Genomic DNA, 20,249 nt, shown 5'->3' with positions numbered 1-20,249 from the left:
CGGTAAAGGACTTTTTGATTCCTATGCACATGAATAATTGATCTTAGGAGGTTTCATATTTTTATTATTACTCTATATAGTAAAATTAAGGGGATATTGAGCATCGAGAGTGCTAATGGTATTAACTGTTTATATCTCAGCAACGAAGCTTCTTGTTGGAACAATATTATTTAGTAAATGCAAAAATATCTTAAATGAAAGACTGAGCTCTGTCCAAAAACGATAGGTCTTTAACTATATTCAGACTTGTGTATCTTTCATTATACACGTATTCTTTCTGTTATTTTCTTGTCTATATTTTTCGTTTATAGAATATGGCTTCTTCCAAGCTTTCATAAATAAATAAAATAAGGATAAAAGTATCGATCGAGTGTTTATATGATCCTATATTCCATTGTTTCCAAATTGCAAAATGCAAAAGGACTTTTCGACTTCTATTTTCTCGAAGAATTGACCCAGAGTGTTTTACATTGTACCCTCCTGCATACATATTTCGAAGTTGAGCGAACCGTGGACGGGTAAAATTGGCGAGGAATGGCGACAGACGGATCATCGTCGATCCCGTCGGATGGACCGCTGTCGATCGACTTTTTTTTCTTCCCTGAAAATCGTGCGTTGCCGACGATCGACGGCGCTTTCCGTCGCGTCGGCTGTGCTGCGACAGAAGAAGAAGGAAGAAAGAAGGCAAAGATAAGCTAAGAAGGACTCACCGGATCAGCTCGAAAATCTCCGGCTTTTCCCGCTCCCTCTGCTTCATTCTGTCCTTCATGGCCGTGATTATGCTGTTCGCCTTATCCTCGGCCCCGTGCTTCGAGCTTTTCTCAGCCGCCCCTGGGAAAATGAAACAAACGCCGGGTGAATGCTCGGCTCGAGCCACGTTATACGGTTCAGCCTGCTCGTGAACCGACAGAGGCCTCTAATGAAGAAAATGAAACATTCAGTTTGGAACGAGTGTTCTCTTTCTCCGCGCAATTATTTCACTCGCGAATGAACCACTTAAATTGGCTAAAATGAAAGGGAACCGTTAACGCGAGAGTCGAAAGTCTAGCGTTCTAAATTTGCTTGACTTCGAGATAGGCACCTAGTGAGAATACTTCGCGTGCAGTTAAACGTTGAAGAGTAGCAAGGTGTATAGAAAAATGAATTAGGTTTCCAGGTGCTTCTTATCACTGCAGCTGCAACAATATGCAGACGTAGCTTCGAATCTAGATGATCTGTGATAGGAGAAGGCTTGGAACTCGTAGTTATATGAATTGAACGATTAACAGTGGCTGACTTGTGCTTGGTTTAATTGTTGACTTGCAGCTAACGAGCTTGGGAACGGAATAATCCTTAAGGTACTTAATAAATACTTAAATAATTGATCTGTTTTTAGTATAGTACCTGTCTGTACGTTAGAAGTTAATTATATTTTCGTTCTGTACTTGCTTTTTTTCGATTCTTCTCTGAAATATTCCTTGATATTTACTAATTGCAATTCCAGAATGCTACAACCGTTCCGTGTATTAATAATATACTAGAGCGTTAGAGATTTGAAACGACAAACAGTAATTTGGTTGGAATTGTTGGAAAATGATACGATTGTACGAGCCTAATTTCGAATGCAGACGGATCAAACGTCGAGTGAATGCTTTTGACAGGTTTGTCGCGTAAATTGTTTAAATAATGTATATGAAATCATTGCGAACGTCGAGTAAATGACTCTGACAGGCTTTGCTACGTAAACCGTACAAATAATTTATGTGAAATTTTCATTGCAATGTTTAATTGTCATACACGCTACGATGCTCGATTAATAATTAATTTCATAAAGAATTTAAATGTCAGCGTCGACGCGTAACTAATTACCGATATTCTCGTACGAACGTTTGAAAATATACCTAGGGTAATTAACGAAACAATCCATAAAACGTTAAAGTTTAATTAATAGATGTTTTATTATGGGAATTCTGGGAAAAATATAATTTATACGGAATTTTGGACATCTTCTATTTTCCTGAATACATGTACAACAAAAATCATGTTTATTTAACGATTTTCGATAATTTAATTGTAGAATACAATTTATTTTCAACTATTTCGATTTTATACCCTTTACTCCATTTAATTTTGATTGATGCTCGATAACCCAATTGTAAAAAACAATTCCTACGAAATTTTTTCCATTACTCACAACTCAAATAGAACAAAAGTAATTTCATTTTAAACGATACTCGACAACATACCATTCCATACCGTCCCATTTCAGACAGAACAAACGTAATCCGATTTTTAATGATACTCGATAAACTAATCGTAAAACACTATTTATGTGGAATTTTTTCCATTTTCAATTCCTCTCATTTCCAACGGAACAAAAGTAATTTCACTTGTAGCGATACTCGATAATCCAATCAAAGTTCCACTGCTCGCTAGAGGCCAGCTTTAATCTCGAAATCCATCGTTTCTTCGATTGAAATCGATCCTTTCTCGTCACACCAGATTCTCTTTTATTGTGCGACCGAAATTCCAAGAAATTCCAATATTTTTCATTACTTATCTCGGATTACACAATTTCCACTTTCCCTGGGTGCATTGCAGAACGCTTTTGTACTCGAAACGTCCCAATTCGACCTGAGAAGGAGCTCCACGTCGAATGTTGGTTAAATTCGTTGTGTTTGGTGCTCACAAACGTGCACTTCGTGGCAAATGAGGCCACGCTTGGGAAGCTCGATGGGAAAGTAGAGCTAGTCCAGACCACGCTGGCCCAGGTTACCACAAGATTACACGAGCAACAAAGGATCTTCTAATTGGAAATAGGATTAGCAATATTGCTGTTTATTACAGGTGCAAGCCGTTGAAGGAGCTGTGGTCGAGCTTCACATTGCTCGTATTTGTTAAGCTACAAGAATTTAATATTTTTTATTAAAATTATAAACGAATTTTATATCCATCTATTTTAATTTTGCATTCATAATCGATATATATATATATATATATATTTAATAGCAAATAACTTTGGAAGTCGCGTGGTCGCGTGAGTTCTAAGTTAGTTTAAGCTAAGTTAGTTAGCTAAGTCAGTCCTCTACCAAATAATTACTAATTCAAGGATTCGCCGGGTAATGGAAGAGCTCTTTTTTAAATAGAATTTGTTTGGACAACACCAAGGAGCCGTGGCCGGTACTAGACCAAGGAGTTAGGATTTTACAAAATTCCATATTTTTGCGAAAAAGTATATATTGGAATTGTAATCCGTGCTGGAAAATATATCGGTGAAAACTGTATTCGTACAGTCGTTGAGATTGCGGAGAAGGGAAGAAGTGGCGAAAGATGAGAAAAGACAAACAGGGAAGCGTTTGTTCGGAATGAATTGAAATTCCGACTGAAGTCGAGGTATTTCGAGTGTCCTCGACACTGTTTCGGTAGAATTATTTCTGCTGTTTTACGAAATAAAATTTATTTCTGGTGAAATGTACCTCTCGACAAATAACGGCGTTGATTATGTCCACTCGTTGTTTCGTTGAAAATTCAGCTTCGGTTGAGTGTTAAATAAGAACATATATGTTCCAGTTATGTGCTTTTATCTTTCATGTGCGCTGTTATTTAATTCTCACGACCCACATTGCTTCTAGCTTCTGAATTTGTTTATTACAGTCCATATAAATTATGCAAATATGAAAGAGCGAAGGAAAACTGATGATAAAATTTTAATCGATAAACGAATTTATAAAATATTTGCAGATATTGTGATAATTTGGCTCGAGGATTAAATATATTTCTAATACCTGAGTGTAGATCGAATCAATTCTTTATTTTATGATTTGCTATCCCTCGTTATAAATTTTGTATTTCCTTGAACGACGGCGCAGTTTATTAATTAGACCGCGACATTCCTTTGCGACAACCCACCGTCGCAAAAAATAAAGACTTAGCCTCTTCGTAGATTATTTAATGATGCAAACTGCTACAAGCACCGAGGAGAAAGAAATGAATAAGACGATCGTTATTCAAAGAAGTTGCTCTCTGGTTACAAAGACCTTTCGCGTCAAGTAATTATTAAATGTTAAGTAACAAAAAGTACAGTCACTGTATAAACGAGAAAATATTATCCTATTTTTGCTGTAAAAAAGGTTTCTTTTATCTACTTCATTCTTTTATATATATTTTATATGAATACAAAATATTATCAGTATTTAAAGCCATATTACGTTAATAAAACAGTAGTAGTGATAATAAAGCGTAGTGAAGTTAACCACATAAATAAATATTATTGACAAATAACAATAATCTATAGGATAAATAATCTCAGTATTAATACTTACGAATGATAATAATTTACAGTCGTGTCGAGTCATATGCATATATTAATATTAATATGTGGATATTGTTAAATACAGAAATAGGGATCAGTAAGATTATTTCTCATTGTTATTTGAAATCAAGACCATAATCCCTCTATATTAATATTTCCACCATCACTGCTTCAGACAATCTATTATTTTCTGTTTAATACTGTTCAAAATTGTTATTATTCTATGACCTTTACACACTTGCCAGCACCATTTAATTGGGAAACCGCAGCCCACGCTACACTTGCAGTTAATTTAATTAACGCAGTAAATGCTTTTAAATACGCAGGTACAAATTACACAAAATAAACCAACTAAATATTTTAGACGAATATTTTATGTCACACATGGTGCGACACTTGTTCATGATACATACTTCATTTCTTCACGTACCTTGGTTTCATAGACAAGTTAATTTACAATGTTAATTTTTGCTTTTTTGCTTTCATTCTATTATTTCATGTCCGATATATCTGTAGAGACTCTCGTTCCTCCTCTCGTTTAATTATTTCGTACTGTATTTTATATATTTGATGCAGGTTTGACGTATTATTCACAGTTCCTCTATGTCGCAATAGTTACATCATTCCACGAGTAACGACGTCGTTATTACACGATCACTGATTTTGTAACAGCCGAGTGCAGAACAGCGAGTTAATTATACCGAAAACTTGTTGCATTCGAAACGAACTAGCGATAGTTATTCATTACATTGTATTAATTCAATCGAAACGGTTACACGCATCGAGAATTAAATCCAGCGTCAAGCGAGCTATCGTCCGGAGTAATACTCGAATTAGTTTCAACGATTTGTAGTCAAGAGAAAATGTTCAGCCAGGAGGAAAGCCCTGTATATCCCGAGAAATTAGTTTCCAGAACTATTAAAACACAATCGTATTTCAAGTCGTACAACTTTCAAATACTTTCACGCGCAAATAAGACTCCTCGGTGATATTAATCTTCGAAACGGCCGAAGTGGAATTGGTTTCCAAACTTTACAGACTTGAAACACGTTCGCGCGAGAAATTAGTAACGCGGCTCGTAGATGCATTACCTGCGCGACGGATTGACTCTATGCAGACTCTGCATGTCTTAGAGTCTGTCTCTAAATTGAACGATGAAAATATTGTTGCGCGCACTTTGAATGAAATGAGATGAAAATGTTATTTAAAAATGGAATTAAAGATATGAAACTGTTGTCATAGGTAGGTAGGTAGAAAATACATTTTTCCTTGTCTAATGATCAATGGATACAATTGGTAAAGGAAACTCGAATCAGGATTGGATAGATATCGTGACCTATTCGATACACGAAACCAGTCTCTTCGAAGTCGAGTCTGCCCTGTTTTTCGCACTCGAGTTTCACGTGGCAGACATTAGACGTCGTTAATTACTTCTGGCAATTAAGGGAGGAGAAGCGCGGTATAATTTTCTCGCGTATCAACGTCATAGTTCGCGATGAGTTAATGTCTCCGCATTCTGTTTCGTATGCAGCTACCGTCTGCGAATTTTCACCCTAGAAGAATATGCATTTACACAAGAACGTACAATACAATATACCGTAATGTCGGATCGTCGAGTTTATTATCTTTCTGTTGAATAATTTTATATAATTTACTGTTTCTTTATCTTCTGTAATAGATGTGTTCTCCTGCTTTCATTGCTCGAGCATGAATATCAGCTGGTAAAAAAGAAGGACTAATATTCTTCAATATCTTATTCGTTTACTAAGTTTAGAATCGGGGGGATGTTTCTTGAAAGTCAATTCCTAGTTCAAGCACAAGTAAACCCTCAATCAATCTTCTTATAATTTAAATAGTTTACGATCACGTTTGTTTTCTGTTCCAAAAATATAGAAGACAACCGGAAACCTCGTGATTCTTCCTACTTCATGTGGGTGAAAGTGAGTCCTCGATTAACGTGATTATATCGTTGCAAAACGATGTGTACTTTCGTGTGTACTTTCCAAAAATGTGAAACGCTTAAAAAGAATATCGATTATCGTTAGTGCGCATACAAAACGGCACGTAACCGGAGGACTCGCTGTACCCAGGTGAGTTAAAAGTGAAGAAAAGTGGACAATGGCTACTCACTTTGCAGACAGTCCGCGTTGAGCAGGTCTTTGCACTTTTCGTGGCACTTGACACCGCACTCCGTGCACCTCACCCCTTGTCGAGCAATGCCCCAGAGAAGACCCTCGCACTCGTAGCAGTAGGTCGGCGACGTCGCTGTCCAGGTGAAGAACTTGTGCGGTGTCGTCGAGGAGATCGGGTAGATCATTGCCTGCAGCGTTTTCTTGTACACGTGCATCTTCTGCGGGGGTTTCAGCGTTGCACAGCGTCGTTAAAATGCGCGCATAGAAAGCGTCGAGTAAACGGGAGTGGTGGATGGGGTTGGAAACGGTTTCTTTAAACACACACACACACAACTCGAACCTCGGCTCGCTGCTTCTGCGATCAATTCAAGAGCTAATTTCCAAAGTCTCTTACATCCAACGGATTTCAACTGAGAAAGCCATGATTTTCTGATTATTCGGTGTTCGACACGTATATTGCTCTGAAAAGAAGGAATTTTATTAAGTAAATAAATAACGTCAAATATTTATTTAATTTGGATTCGAGACGGTTTGGAAAGAAGCTTCTCGAGCGATCTTGAATTTTCGAGATGCAAAGAATTTTGCGTTTCAACGGAAAGCATTTCCATCGGCAGTTCCTGCGGAACGAAGGAAAACTTATCTCTGATTTTCTTTCCTTCGCGAGATCGTTGAATTTTCTATTTTTTTACGTTAATCGGCTGACAATCGTGGAAAGAAAATGAAATCGCCAAGAGACGGGCAAATCACAGCTGACGGCTGCCGGGGTTGAAAATTTGATCAAGGGACTTGACGCGTCGTAAGTCGTTTTAATGGGAAATCGACCTCTCGAGCATAATAGCCCTTCATGGAAGGATCTAAAAGGCCTCGATATTAAAGGGATTCGTGAGATGTCAGTTTCAAAGGACCGGAATTATAAAATAACATTTTTGAAATTCGAATCAGTTTTCGCAGCTGTTTATTTTTTGTTCTGGTTTTTCAGAAAGCACGAACTTGATTCTTCATGGTTATTCCGTTATCTGGGATTGACTCGTTCGAGCAGAGAGTCGAGGTGTCAGCATTCGCGCTCAACTAGTTCGTCGAAATCGCAGAGGCGGTTTAACCTTTCAACTGTACCAAATGCACAAACTTTTGAACGTATGTAGACAACATTCCATGATTTCTCCATTCTTCGTTTAAATTTTTGATATATTTATTAATATGGTTATTAAAGAAATGAATTGTGAAATAAATTCTACATGGAGCCTTTTTCTGTTCTTGATTACAGGGCTAGTATGGATAGGAAAAAGTGATTTTTTGAAAATATGTTCGACTGTATTCTTTGGTAACTATTTTCCCTATTTTCCCAGAGAATCGAGTAGGACCAAGACTAGCTTTATTAATTTCTATTGGATAGGCTAAAATGATCAAAAGATCCTTGAAGTTTGGTACTATATCCAGTGGCACGTTGTACTACGTCTATTCAACAAACGCATCTGTTTATAGGCCTGATTAAACAAGGCCTTCAAAATGCACGTTACATAAACAAAGTAACATTCCTATATCCTTCATATTAGGAATCCTCTATTATTAATATATACTACTAACATATTTTTATCCTTCATTTTACACTTCTCGATTAATTTAAAATTATTTCTATCGTCGCATTAACCAATAATCAACATTTAATATTTGATAAAAAAAAAAACCCGTTTACCACCAATACTTCGATTTTTATTTTAGAATTTCCTTCAGTGTTCACAACACCTCTATCCTCCCCCTGCACAACGAGCCACTGTCTATACTCCTCGAACCCAAGAGTCTCTGAAAAAATCCAGACTAAATTTCCGTCTCTCCGCGTCTGCGTTCTCGATCCCGCCAGTCGTTCGTCATTCTTCGAATTCGGCTCAGACTTTGTCGGTCCCATGCAGAATCAAACACCATTTTGCAAGACGCCCAAACACTCTCGAACACGCTGCCAATCACGCCAAATCTATCACGCGCGTATAGTTACACACAAGATCATAACGTGCCGGGAGCGTTGGTGCCTGCGAGACCTAATTACATACGCAATCCTGTGTACACAGATTAAACAGGGGTAGAGGGCGGGGGTGGGGCTAGGGTGGGTGGGTTGGGTTTAAAGGGGGGACTTCTGGGTGGATGTTCAGCCGCGTGCGAGATTCGCAAGGATCTCCGTTCGAAATACGATGCCTGGTACCGCACAGTATCGCGGCTGGCGTCCTTTCGAATCTCCTCTAACGAGGGGGCTAACAACGCGTGGGAAAAGCCAGACGAGGAGGCTAATCCTTTAACTGTTTCGTGTATGTGTGTGTGTGTGTGTTTGTTTGTGCGGGTATGGTGTTGCGCTTGTCGACTGCTTACGCTGGCTGTGCAGGCTACGTGGCACATGCACAGGCAATCCAATTACTTCCCTTCTTCCAACGAGTAATAGACATTTTGCCACTTTGTGACCCGAAGTGTGTTAGACAGTCCCGAAGTGGAGCCGAGATAAAGAATTTGCGGAATTGGTTTGGTGCACGAGGCTAACGTCGTTGTACGGAATGGTTGCGTCGTCTGTGCTTTGAATTTGAGGTAGAAATTATGATAATTAGTTGGGAAGTGTCAGGAGTAGAGTAATTGGTTATTAGTTAGCGATTGCCAGTGCAAATTCTTTGAAACAGTTTCTTTAGTTTGATATTTTGGTCATTGATAATTGCCTTCTTCGTGAATGACAATAATTATCAGTGTCATAGGTTCAGAATAACGAGTCTGGAAATTAAAATTGAAATTGTTGAAGGTGTGTACGTTCAAGTTTACAATAATATGTGGTTAAGAAATAATAAGACGAACATCTTTCCTTGTTGCTTCGAATTTTCTAATTTTAAAGAATCTAAAAGTGTATCATTTTATGTTCGTTAATTTACAGAACTTGCATTTGAATTAATTCGTATAAATTATTAACTGTTCTTCGAAAATGAATAAATATGAATGAAGAGGTTAATTGTAACGAATAAATAATTATAGAAGAAATTTGTACGAGACGTCAACATCTTGAAAACTATACTTGAGAGATATTTAAGTAAAATATGTAAAGGCAAACATGTTAAGCCAGACTACCAAGGATTCACGTCAGAGCAAACGTGTTCTCTACAAAAACTACGTATATACAATGCTAATGGATAGTCTTGCATAACATGCTTGCGTCTAAATTTCTTCCAAGTATCATTACCAAGAATTTATTTACGTCATCTACGTTACTTTTAAACAACCGTAGTCGCGTATTATTCGATTCGTTACCTCTTCAATTTTATAATTTCCTCCGAATAAATTCCAAATTCGGAGAAAACAAAGGAACGACGCGTACATCTCAGCTTCCACTTCGAGGAATGCCAACATGGAAGCAAGAATTTCGAGGAAGACAGAAGTCACGACGAGAATATCGAATTCGCAGAACGTCTCGATTTCTATATTTCGTTTGGTCGATTTATGGGGAAAGAAAAGTTGCACAGCCAGCGTCGCAGCCTTCGAGGATCCGCGCGGCGTGCGAGTAGCACCGACCACGCGGTTCCTCGATGTTCCGGGATCTATTTTTCCTCGTGTCTCTCGAATGCAGGACGTTCGGCCCGCAGATCTCGAGGTTTCGTTGGCCCCGGTTCTTTTCACTCGATTTTTATCTTTCTCTCGTATCGACACTTCGAAAGGACTTCCTGTCGGATGATCGAAGAGGGGAATTTCATTCGGGCATTTCTCCCTCGGAAAACAGTAACTTTTCCTATGGATTCAACGAACATCCTTGCTTCGATTCGTTCGCTTCTATTTTGTTTGAAAGTATCGGGGACTTTGAGAGAGATAGATAGATAGATAGATAGAGAAAGAGAGAACACGTTTTTTCTAGGTATCGCACTATTGGAGCGCTCTGCAAGGGATGTAAAAGCATCGATCCGCTAAAAAGCACTATAGGGTTGACGCCGTGGACTCGGGATGTTCCTCATTTTTTTTCCCCAACTTTTACCGTCTGTTTACGCGATGCTGCCAATGTCCGCCGAGTTGGAAAATGTTTCTGTGTGTTTTATAGTGCTTGCAGAGCTACTTTCTATTCGCCCGTGTTATTATTTTTTCCATTACTTTTATCTTACGCCATAGGCTTCTCGATACTTTATATTTATTAGTCATATCTTAAAAAATTGGGGCGAATGCCCGGGATTCGAACCTAGGCTACCCAGCGTGGTAGTCGGCTACGCTACGCACTGCTAACACCATCCGGCCCAAGTTGCAAAATACTTGCGTTGCAAATACGCACAACGTTTCAGTCGCGTAAGGGACATTGATTATTTAGGTACGCGGAAACAGTGCCGCAGGGTCGTCGATCTCGTGTATTTGGAGCTGTTATCGTGATCTGTCATGGTTTGGAATACATTAGGGACAGAAATTAATTCTGTGCCTTTATAGTAAGTTCTTTTTAACCCTACTTGAAGTAAAAATATTTACTTACCAGTTTGTTAAGTTAGCATGTATACGAAGTTTAATAGCTGTTAAATTTTTATCGTCTATGTCTATTGTCTGTGCGTAATCAAGGTAATGGAAAATTCATATTTTTGGACCCCCTTGCAAATGTTTCATTTACGTCATCATTAGATCATTGAGAGAAGTTCACCGTCTTCGAAGTGAATCTAGGTTACAAATTTTCAACAACTCGATTTTAATAAAAACTAAAGTATTTCAATTAGTAATCAGACGAGAAATTTGCAAGAAATGGCATGAATTTTTAGTACTACATTGTCTGTGATAATATTCGCCTAGAACGATGATTCATAACCATGAGTCACGAATGTTTGTCAGAAGATGTTATTTGATCGATATCAAATTTGTATTGAAATTGAATTTAATATGAAACAATATCAATTACAAATTTCAATTTGATTGAACGTTGAATAACATCCAATTTAAATTAGAACTACATTCGACATTAAATAGTGATAAATTTAAATCACAGCTTAATTGTATATTAAATAGTAAATCACATAAAATTCATCTTAAAATTGAATTTAGTATCGATATATTAAATAAAATTAAAACTATCCAAAAGTTAATTTAATACTCCATGATATCACATTGCGAAATTCTACTCCTGTTCAAATTAATTCTAAACGCGCAAGTAGAATTTAAAAAAATCCCCGTTTAATCGCGTCGCGCCTAAGAAAGCCAACGAATCTCCTTTCGAACTGTCGCGAGCTTGAAAAGGTTAAAGACTGCTGCTCCGGGTAAGAAGACAATCTGCTTAGCGGAGACATCGACGAAACACTGACAGCAAATTCTCCTCGCAAAGTCGATTTGCAGTTACACAGCCGAAGTTCGATACCCGTATAAATTGAACTCGAATCGACCATGCGCGAGGAACATCCTACACCAACGGGCAGGAATCGGAGAGTCCTAGCACTAGCCTAATTACACCCGGTTTACATGACCAATGGTAGCATCTCATGTCCACGAAATCCTATACGTGACCCACATATACATACACACATCGCGATCGTACGTACGTTTGGACCACTACGCTCGCGATTATTGCAAATTCTCGCGACGAGTTGTGTACAAAAAATACTTTATGCATGTACGCATGACGTTCACCCTAGCCGCTAGAAGAAACGACTCGTCTAGGATCGCTACGAACGTTGCTTTATCTCAGAGTCACAGAACGTGATCAAACAGAAAGACAGAGAGATAGATAGATAGATAGAGATAGAGTTAGAGAGATAGATAGATAGAGAAAGAGTTAGAGAGATAGATAGAGAGGCAAAGAAAGATAGTAGACAGACAGGTAGAAGAAAGTTCGAAAGTAAGAAAGAAAGAGGTAGAGAGAGACAGAGGTTGGGCCACACTTACGTGAAAGAAAATAGCGCGGAAATGAGGATAAAATGCAGCACAGTTCATGTGAAAAGAAAAAAAGTTATCAGAGGTTAAAGTCCAGCTCCACGAAGAGCCTTCACCGGATACGCGAGGATGCATTGTCGCAGCTTAATGTTAGATGACGCGTGTCTTACGTTCTAGAAATGGCCGTGGAACTTAGTCTCTATCCTGTAACGGGGTTCCTAACGAGCCTAATTCGCTCTTCGGGGGGATTTAATCACGTTGACACTTTCCTGAACGCGAATTAGTAGATTCTATCGTTATCAAAAGAATCTCCGCTATCATTTCTTCGTTACTCTTATTTCTAGCACTGAATCTTCGTTTGCCTGGAATCATAACCTTTCGTACAGTATGGCTGGCTTACACGTAGACAATTTGGTGAAGGTGCAGAAGTTTTATGAATTTTGAAACAAGGTAGCGAATTTTTATAATTTCAATGTTATTGTAACAATGTTTTTTTTTTTTTTTTTTTTTTTTTAAAGGAACTAAGATATGCTTGACACTACTTTAACACATAAAAATATTTAAGTAGGTTACGCGGTCACCTTCGCTCTGTTAAGAAGTGTGATATACTTTTATTGCGACCAGCTTATCGGTCGTTTCACGACGCCTTCAGTGAGATAAATGACATGCATTTCTAGCCAGTCGTCTACGAGTTATACCTACGAACGACAGCCATAAAAATGAGATAAACCTCCACGAGCCAAGCCAAATCAGATTTCCATATAAGGCGAAATTTTTACAATGTCGATACTTAAGTTTCATTTAATACTTACGAAATCCGTCAAGATAACCGCGATAAAAATATATAGTTCCACTTAAAATGATGTAGGTCACTTCGAAATTGTTACTAACACGAGCCAATTTATTTTCGTTACGACTATTTCATTCCAAAAAATCAAGCTCCGCTTCTGCACGTTCGATAAGTAATCAAAGAAAACATTTACACTGCTGTCATATGTTCCCATAAAAGGTACTCGACAATATTTATTTCAGTTTCACGAGCTTCGCACACGTCTTTGGATCAGTGAGACACGACGAGGGCAAGTCTGATAATTACGAACCATTATAAAAGCTTTTAGAGACTCGTGAGACTCGATGTAGATAAATCAGGATTCTCTATAAAGAGGACTCTATACTGAATTAAAAATACTCAAGAAAAGCCACCTGAAATTTGTAGAAATCACTGTAGCTGCTTTCAAAATTCAATAGACTCTAAGAACATAGTTCTGTTAGTGGTTATCGAATTTGTCAGATCCGACATACAAGTCCTTCTCGTCAGAGCTAACGTAGGTAACCATATCTGACACACTATACTTGATATGCCGTAATATTATATCCTACCCATAACATTCTACTCCCAGAAATTTATGTACCCTAACTTTTCAACATCATTACTCAAATGTTGCTATGGTTTCAGAAGTTTCTGAAACACCAAGACCCTGAACGGTACTAGAGATACTCATTTTGTAGAATGACTAAGAGTAGAAGGCGTCAGTGGTTCTCAGTAGCTCTGAGAGTTTCAACAGTTCCAAAGGTATCGAGATTCTTCCCTAATCACAAGGATCCGTGATATTTCAAGGACCCCAGGAGCCTCTAGCATGCTCGATATCCTCAGGGCTTTCTGGAATCTTTGGTACTCTATGAACTTCTGGAATCCATCGGTACTCCTTATACACCTGAGTATGTAATGGGACATTAGCGATATCGGAATCCTCGGTACCCTTGAGACTATCGAAACTCTACGACACCTAGAGTGTCTGCATTACCACGAATTAAATGTTTTCGATATCGAATCCGAGAGGTTCTACATTATTCACATTGTGTCCGACGTGTCCTGTATCGTTTATGTTGGACCTGATAAGACTATTGTTAACCGTTGTCAAGTTAATTGAATCTAGATGTCATCTGTATCGGATCAGACCAATCTAATAGCGTTTATATAGAGTCACATCAATCTGATATCGTCTGTATAGAATAATATCAATCTGATACTGTTTGTATAGAGCCACATCAATTTGATACCGCTTACATAAATAGAATTATATCAATTTCAAATCAGTTGAACAAGTCTGATACGACCTCTCGAAATCAGCCATGCTAGTTGCTATTGTTTGCGTCCGATTGGACCAGTTTGATATCATTTATATCGCGTCAGCACAGCCTGGTGTCGTTTATATAAATTAGCTGTTTCTTGTATCGTGTTTGGAGAATCCTGTATCATCTGTATCGTGTCTAGCAAGTCACAGATTACATCGAGTCAATCGAAATTGACGTGGTTTATATAGGATTATATTATCTGAGATTGTTTACACAGCGTGATATCAGTTCGATACCGTCTATATTAAGCCATATCAGTTTAATATAGTCTACATCGACCAATAAGATGTAACGTATATCAGGCTAGATCAGCACGACGACGACTATATTAAATCAGACTAGTCTGGTACAGTCTACTACTGCACCGGTTCAGACCAACTTGACGTTATCCATATCAGATAAAATCAGTCTGACATCACCTGTACCAGATGAGACTAGTTTGATATCGTCTATGCCAGGTCAGACCCGTCTCGAATCACTGTGACCTCTGTCGTCTGTAACGAGTCCCACGAGCCCTGCTTGACATGTATCTTGTCACACGCAAACGGGGTTGGCGTGGAACCGTGTCTCGCGAGTCTGCAGCTACATTCATCGTGTTTCACTGATTTTCCACGAGCAATAAGTAACCTCGTCTCGGGTCTTATCATACTGCGCGCTACGGAGCAGTGTAATACGTTTTTCAACGTGTGGAAGTATCGCGGAGGCAGCTCTACTTGCCAGAAGCTACGAGGGCAAGTTTCAGCAAATAATATCTTTGAATTTGATCAAAATCGAAAACTTAATTTCTCGAGTTAATAAATGAAGTATCCCTCTGTTGCCAAAAGAATCAAAAAATTAATGTTTCTCATTTTGATAAACATTCTTGTGTCCGTTTTTCAACATCATTACCCGTGTCATATTTATGATTTGTTTCCTAGAATTTCTTAGAATTGCATGTGTATTTCTTAGAAGTGCTATGGTTGGGTTATTAATTTGGAAAATATGAAATCTTCAACTGTAGTTAGTAAAGAGAAATTGAAGCTATTCTTTTAATATTTTTCTTTTTCAGTTTTCTTTATTAGTTTAACATGTCTAGCATTATATGTAAAAAGATTGGCATTCCACAATTATTAATAGTACTTATGTGGATTATATTAGGTGAGAAATAAATTTTCTGCCTTTATATCGAATCATTTATGACTCAAGTTTAAACAGATATACTTACTCAACATTTTGGTACATTAAAGTACCAACCTTCAAGTCCTCAACCTCTCAATACACATAATCTAAGTCTCAACCTGATGGCTATTACAATGCATCTACACAAACTTCACTAGCCATAAAACTTTGCTTATTATTATACCCCTACACTGATTATAATTACAAAGTACACTTGTAATCTGTTACAGAAGTAACAATAAGCAAAATTTGTTGACTATTGAACTTTGAACACGTAGATAAATACATTCTACTATCCATCAGGTTGAGATGTAGGTTATCTATGGAGTCATTGCAAAGATAGATTCATAGAAATCAAAGTCGAGAACTTGGAAGATTGGTATTTCGATGTAACAAAATGTAAATATTTCTACTGAAATTAGAGTCATACGTGATTGAATATAAAGCTACAGAATTAATTTCCACACCTGTCACTTCCACTTCCATGATACTTCCAAGCACGTCTCTAACCACCCCTAAATATTTAAAGCCAGCCACACTGCGCGTATGCGCCACGATTTCGTTACCTGTTACCTTTAACGTTATCTGGACACGACGGTACTTGACCTTTTCGGAAAGCGTCGCAGTTGGATATCGTTCTCACGCGAACTTCCAATCGCCGCCGAGCAACCTGTCCCCGCCATCTCGACGGTTTGCAATCGGCGCGGGGCCGCGTTTCAATCGTGTTCCCCGCTGTCACGCGGACGTCCGAAACGGAAAATTGACTATCAAGATTTCTCTAATGAAGTTCGCCGACAGATATTAAAATTCCCGACCCGACGATGCTCCCCTTTTAATTTCAATCTAACGGCGTCGACGTCGCGCGGGAAACCCTTTTTAACGCCGCTCCGGGACAGGTCTGTCGTTTCAGGGAGTCGGACGGCGTCCCAACAACGCCCGACGATTGATTCTCTTGATTATGCGCGCATACTTGCGACGCATCTACGTTCCGAATCTACGTTCTCGATAAATTCTTCATCGACGCGTTTCGCCATGAAAAACGATCGACTTGCGCGACTTTTCGTTCGGCGAAGTAGCTGAATCAAAAGTACTTGATTTAACATTAAACAGTATCCAATTTAAATTAGAATTTGATTTAATATTAAGTAGTATCGAATTTAAATTAGATTTTCATTTAGTTGCGAATAGCACCGAGTTTAAATTAGACTATGATTTAATATTAAATAGTATCAAACTTAAATTATGATCTGATTTAACGTTAAATAATATTTAATTCAACTTTGAATTTAATTTAACACTGACATATTAAATTAAATTTTCAGAGTCAGAAGAATTTAACCTAATACCGTATACAATGTTACATTTAAATTAGACTTGAATATTAAACGAAATTTTAAAATTCCACTTTTGTAACCGAATTTAATTTAATCTTGAAATAAAATAAATTTAAACTTAATATTAATATCGAATTAAATTGTGGTTCCAATTTAATACTGAATAATATTAAATTCAGAATATAATTCGATTTGTCATAAAATACAAAAGTAATATTTCAGAATTCCATTTAACATTAAATTCTATTTGAAATGCAATGCTACTATTGATATTACCATTAAATTCTTCTAATTCTTCAAACATTCTTCTCTCTCAAACTGTCACGTTTGAAACTCCGAATGGCAAATCGAAGAAGAGTATTGTCTTTGTTGACGATCGTTTTTCACGCAGAAGGTGAATCGGTCGATCAGTCCGTCGACGATTAACCACGACAGATTCTTCTCGATTCGTTTAATAGACGACGCGAAGGATGACGATGATGCCTGAAAGGATAGTGGTTAAAGGACGAATTCTTACCAGCTCCTCGTCGTTCAATGTTGCTCTGGGCACCGCCGATGTTAGACCTCCAGCGTTCCTCTTCGTCACCGCCATTGTCTGGGAAAAGATAGAAATTAATGCTCATCTGATTCGGGAACAATGCCTTCCAGTCTCTCTATTGTGTAGACAGAGATAAAGAGCAGGAAGAGAGAAACTGAAAGGGATGAATGAAGACGAAGAACGTGACTATGACGTGGGGTAAACGAAAAGAAAATAAACCGAAGACGAAAACTCCGAGTAAATGAGAAAACACGAAGTGAGTATCGGAGTGGATTCACGTGATATATAGATCTTTCGAAACATCGAAATTAAACAACGATGGAAGAATGAGAAAATATACACCGTCTTTAACGTGATCGATCTTTATTCAAAGACACAATTAAATTGCAAAATTGTTGGAAAGAAACGTGACTAATCGACAACACGTGACATCAAGAATCACATTTGGCATGTAAGTAACTTTTATAGAGTTTCACTTCTGGGGTCATTTGAGACTCCCTATAAGAAATTTTAATTTTGTCAGGCTTGAATTAAGTAAATTTGTAGTATTTACAGAGGAAGTATAATGTTATTTCTAAATATTGATTTAATTCAACATATGTTTGGTTGTACTAAGTGGATTATAGGAAGATGAGAAAATAAATGAATTATCATTTAATAAGAGCAACTAAATATTCTATTTTAGTACGCATATTTCTTCTAAGTTTTATGAAATAAATCAAGAGTTAATCGAAAGAATACAATCTGATGTTAATAATCTGAAAGTACCTGAGGTCAGTAGAGACCTCAGAAATTCTTCTAAGGTAAACAAACATTATGTTACATTAATCGAATTTTTTTTATTTATATATAAACGTACTTTCATGCCAAATGTATTTGAGATATTCATTTTGTTATTTACAAGTACTATTTACAATCGTGATGAAATGTGATTTATTTACATTGGTTGGTCCTAAAGCCGTGCTTTGAGCATTTTATCGTAAACAAAGAGGAAGCTTCTCGATCTCCGGCGCACTAGAATATTTTTCTAAACTTTTCTAAGATCAGCTACGAAGCGGAGTTATTCTAAGAAAGACGAAAACAAAGTGTACAATTTATTTCAGTAAGTTATGCTTGCAATTCTGTACAATTCATTAATTCATTATGCGACTAAAATGCAAAATTCTCTAAAAGCGAAAATGATCTCCATTTTAAATAGTTTTTGTTTTATGTATTGATCGAAAACCGTAACTTTTAGTAAAATCATCGAACAATTATGGCTTACCATATTTAACGTTATTTAAAATATTATGCGTAGTAGTAAACAAAATTATTTCACGTGAAGTTTGTTTGCTTTTTTCCAAGTAAAAATATTTACAACTGTATCGTTAAGATCGAAGTGTTTTGCTCAAAGACGAACTCGTACTTTCGTTCGAAGACACTTATCCGTGCTAAAAAGGTTTAGATCAGCGTTTTTCAACCCGTACTTTATGGAATACACGTGTCTCTTAAAAAATCGTAATTAATATTTAAATAAATGGAACGAAATAAGCATATTCTGCATGATTGTAATATTATAATTTTTAACGCTATATTTTAAAATGATTTAAATGCACTTCGTGCATTATAATTAAATTTTGAAAGAGGTATAAATTTATTTCAATTTATTTCTTCCATTTTAAGTAGTTTCTCTCTGTAACGAATATATATATATATAGACTCTACGATTTAAATAATTATTAAATGTTTTTCACTTCCAAACTCAAACAGTCACGACAGAATCCAAGTGTTCCCTAAATGTACCATTCAACGAAGAGAATGTTTCGATCGAAATGGAGAACGCTGGTCTAAACAGTGAAACGGAATCAGTGGCAACGAGTCGAGTAAATCTGCGTCGTGAGACGCAGACGAAGAGATGGTCGTAGTATGAATGAGACGAAATGAAAGAGCGTGATGGTATAGTGCGAACAATAGGACGAGACGTAATGAAACGAAACTGACGAAGATGTGAACTCATACAAAGACGAAGTCGAATAAATAAAGGGTGTGGTGTAAAGGAAGCGCGAGAAATACAAATTAACGGTGGAATGACGGTGAAAGGCAGAGCGAGATGGAAGTGGTGTATGAATCTCTACAGCGGGAATCTAATTCAATTAGCTTATGGCGCCCCGATAGGTGCGCCGCTGTAGGAATTGCGGCTGGCTAGATTTTCAATTAAGATATTATGCACGGGGCCCCGTGCTCGGTGCATGCGCTACTGTCTTGTCGCCGTTTCGACAGAGACGCTAATTCCGAGCACTAATTTCGCGCGTCGCCACTCTCGTATTCTCTATCAGCTTTTCTACCCTCTTAAGCGTGCTCGTGGCGTGTTAAGCGTTTTCTGCACGGGGCACCGTGGTCTCCTCAATGTCCAAATCGAACTTTTTCACCACGTTTCGATTTCATTTGAGTCAAAACTCCGATGGAAATTACACCAGAGGAGGAACTCTTGCCACAATCCTGTTCGATAAAATATCAAATTAATCATAGTCGTATATCGCATTTTATTTTCTTTTTCTTCTAACATCCTTCCTTATAAAGCCATTAGTGGAAACAGTTGGTTCTCTTTTATTGATTAAAGTCTGCTTCGAATATTAACTCCTTGAGTCGTTTATAAAATCTGCTTCGTTAACCCCTTGTCTTCGAATATTTTCATTCGAGTCAAATTCACATACTTTGTGAATCGTAAAGTAGCATACCTGATGCATGGAATGTCTGACGATCGTCGTTAGATTTTCGATCACAAATACAAATTAAATTGCAAGGTGTCAATTCGCAAACTTTGACTCAAAAAT

At 37.5% G+C, this 20,249-nt stretch overlaps 2 protein-coding genes across 2 annotated transcripts in view; both read right to left on the bottom strand.

The window, feature by feature from the left end:
• LOC128885518 (uncharacterized) overlaps window positions 1–20,249 on the bottom strand; it is a 224,820-nt gene that overhangs the window by 48,384 nt on the left and 156,187 nt on the right. Inside the window, exons 6-8 of the mRNA XM_054139599.1 lie at window positions 17,416–17,493; window positions 6,422–6,641; window positions 711–831 (exon numbers count right to left, since the gene is read on the bottom strand). Coding sequence (XP_053995574.1) covers window positions 711–831; window positions 6,422–6,641; window positions 17,416–17,493 — 419 coding nt within the window. The remainder of the gene's footprint in view (window positions 1–710; window positions 832–6,421; window positions 6,642–17,415; window positions 17,494–20,249) is intronic.
• LOC128885526 (RNA polymerase II elongation factor Ell) overlaps window positions 1–20,249 on the bottom strand; it is a 255,314-nt gene that overhangs the window by 212,110 nt on the left and 22,955 nt on the right. The gene's annotated exons all lie outside the window — the stretch shown is intronic.

This window comes from Hylaeus anthracinus, unplaced genomic scaffold (genome assembly GCF_026225885.1).
Source record: "Hylaeus anthracinus isolate JK02 unplaced genomic scaffold, UHH_iyHylAnth1.0_haploid 11981, whole genome shotgun sequence".
NCBI classification, from domain to species: domain Eukaryota; kingdom Metazoa; phylum Arthropoda; class Insecta; order Hymenoptera; family Colletidae; genus Hylaeus; species Hylaeus anthracinus.
The sequence above is the reverse complement of the archived record's forward strand: the minus strand, read 5'-3'. Positions and strand labels throughout refer to the sequence as shown.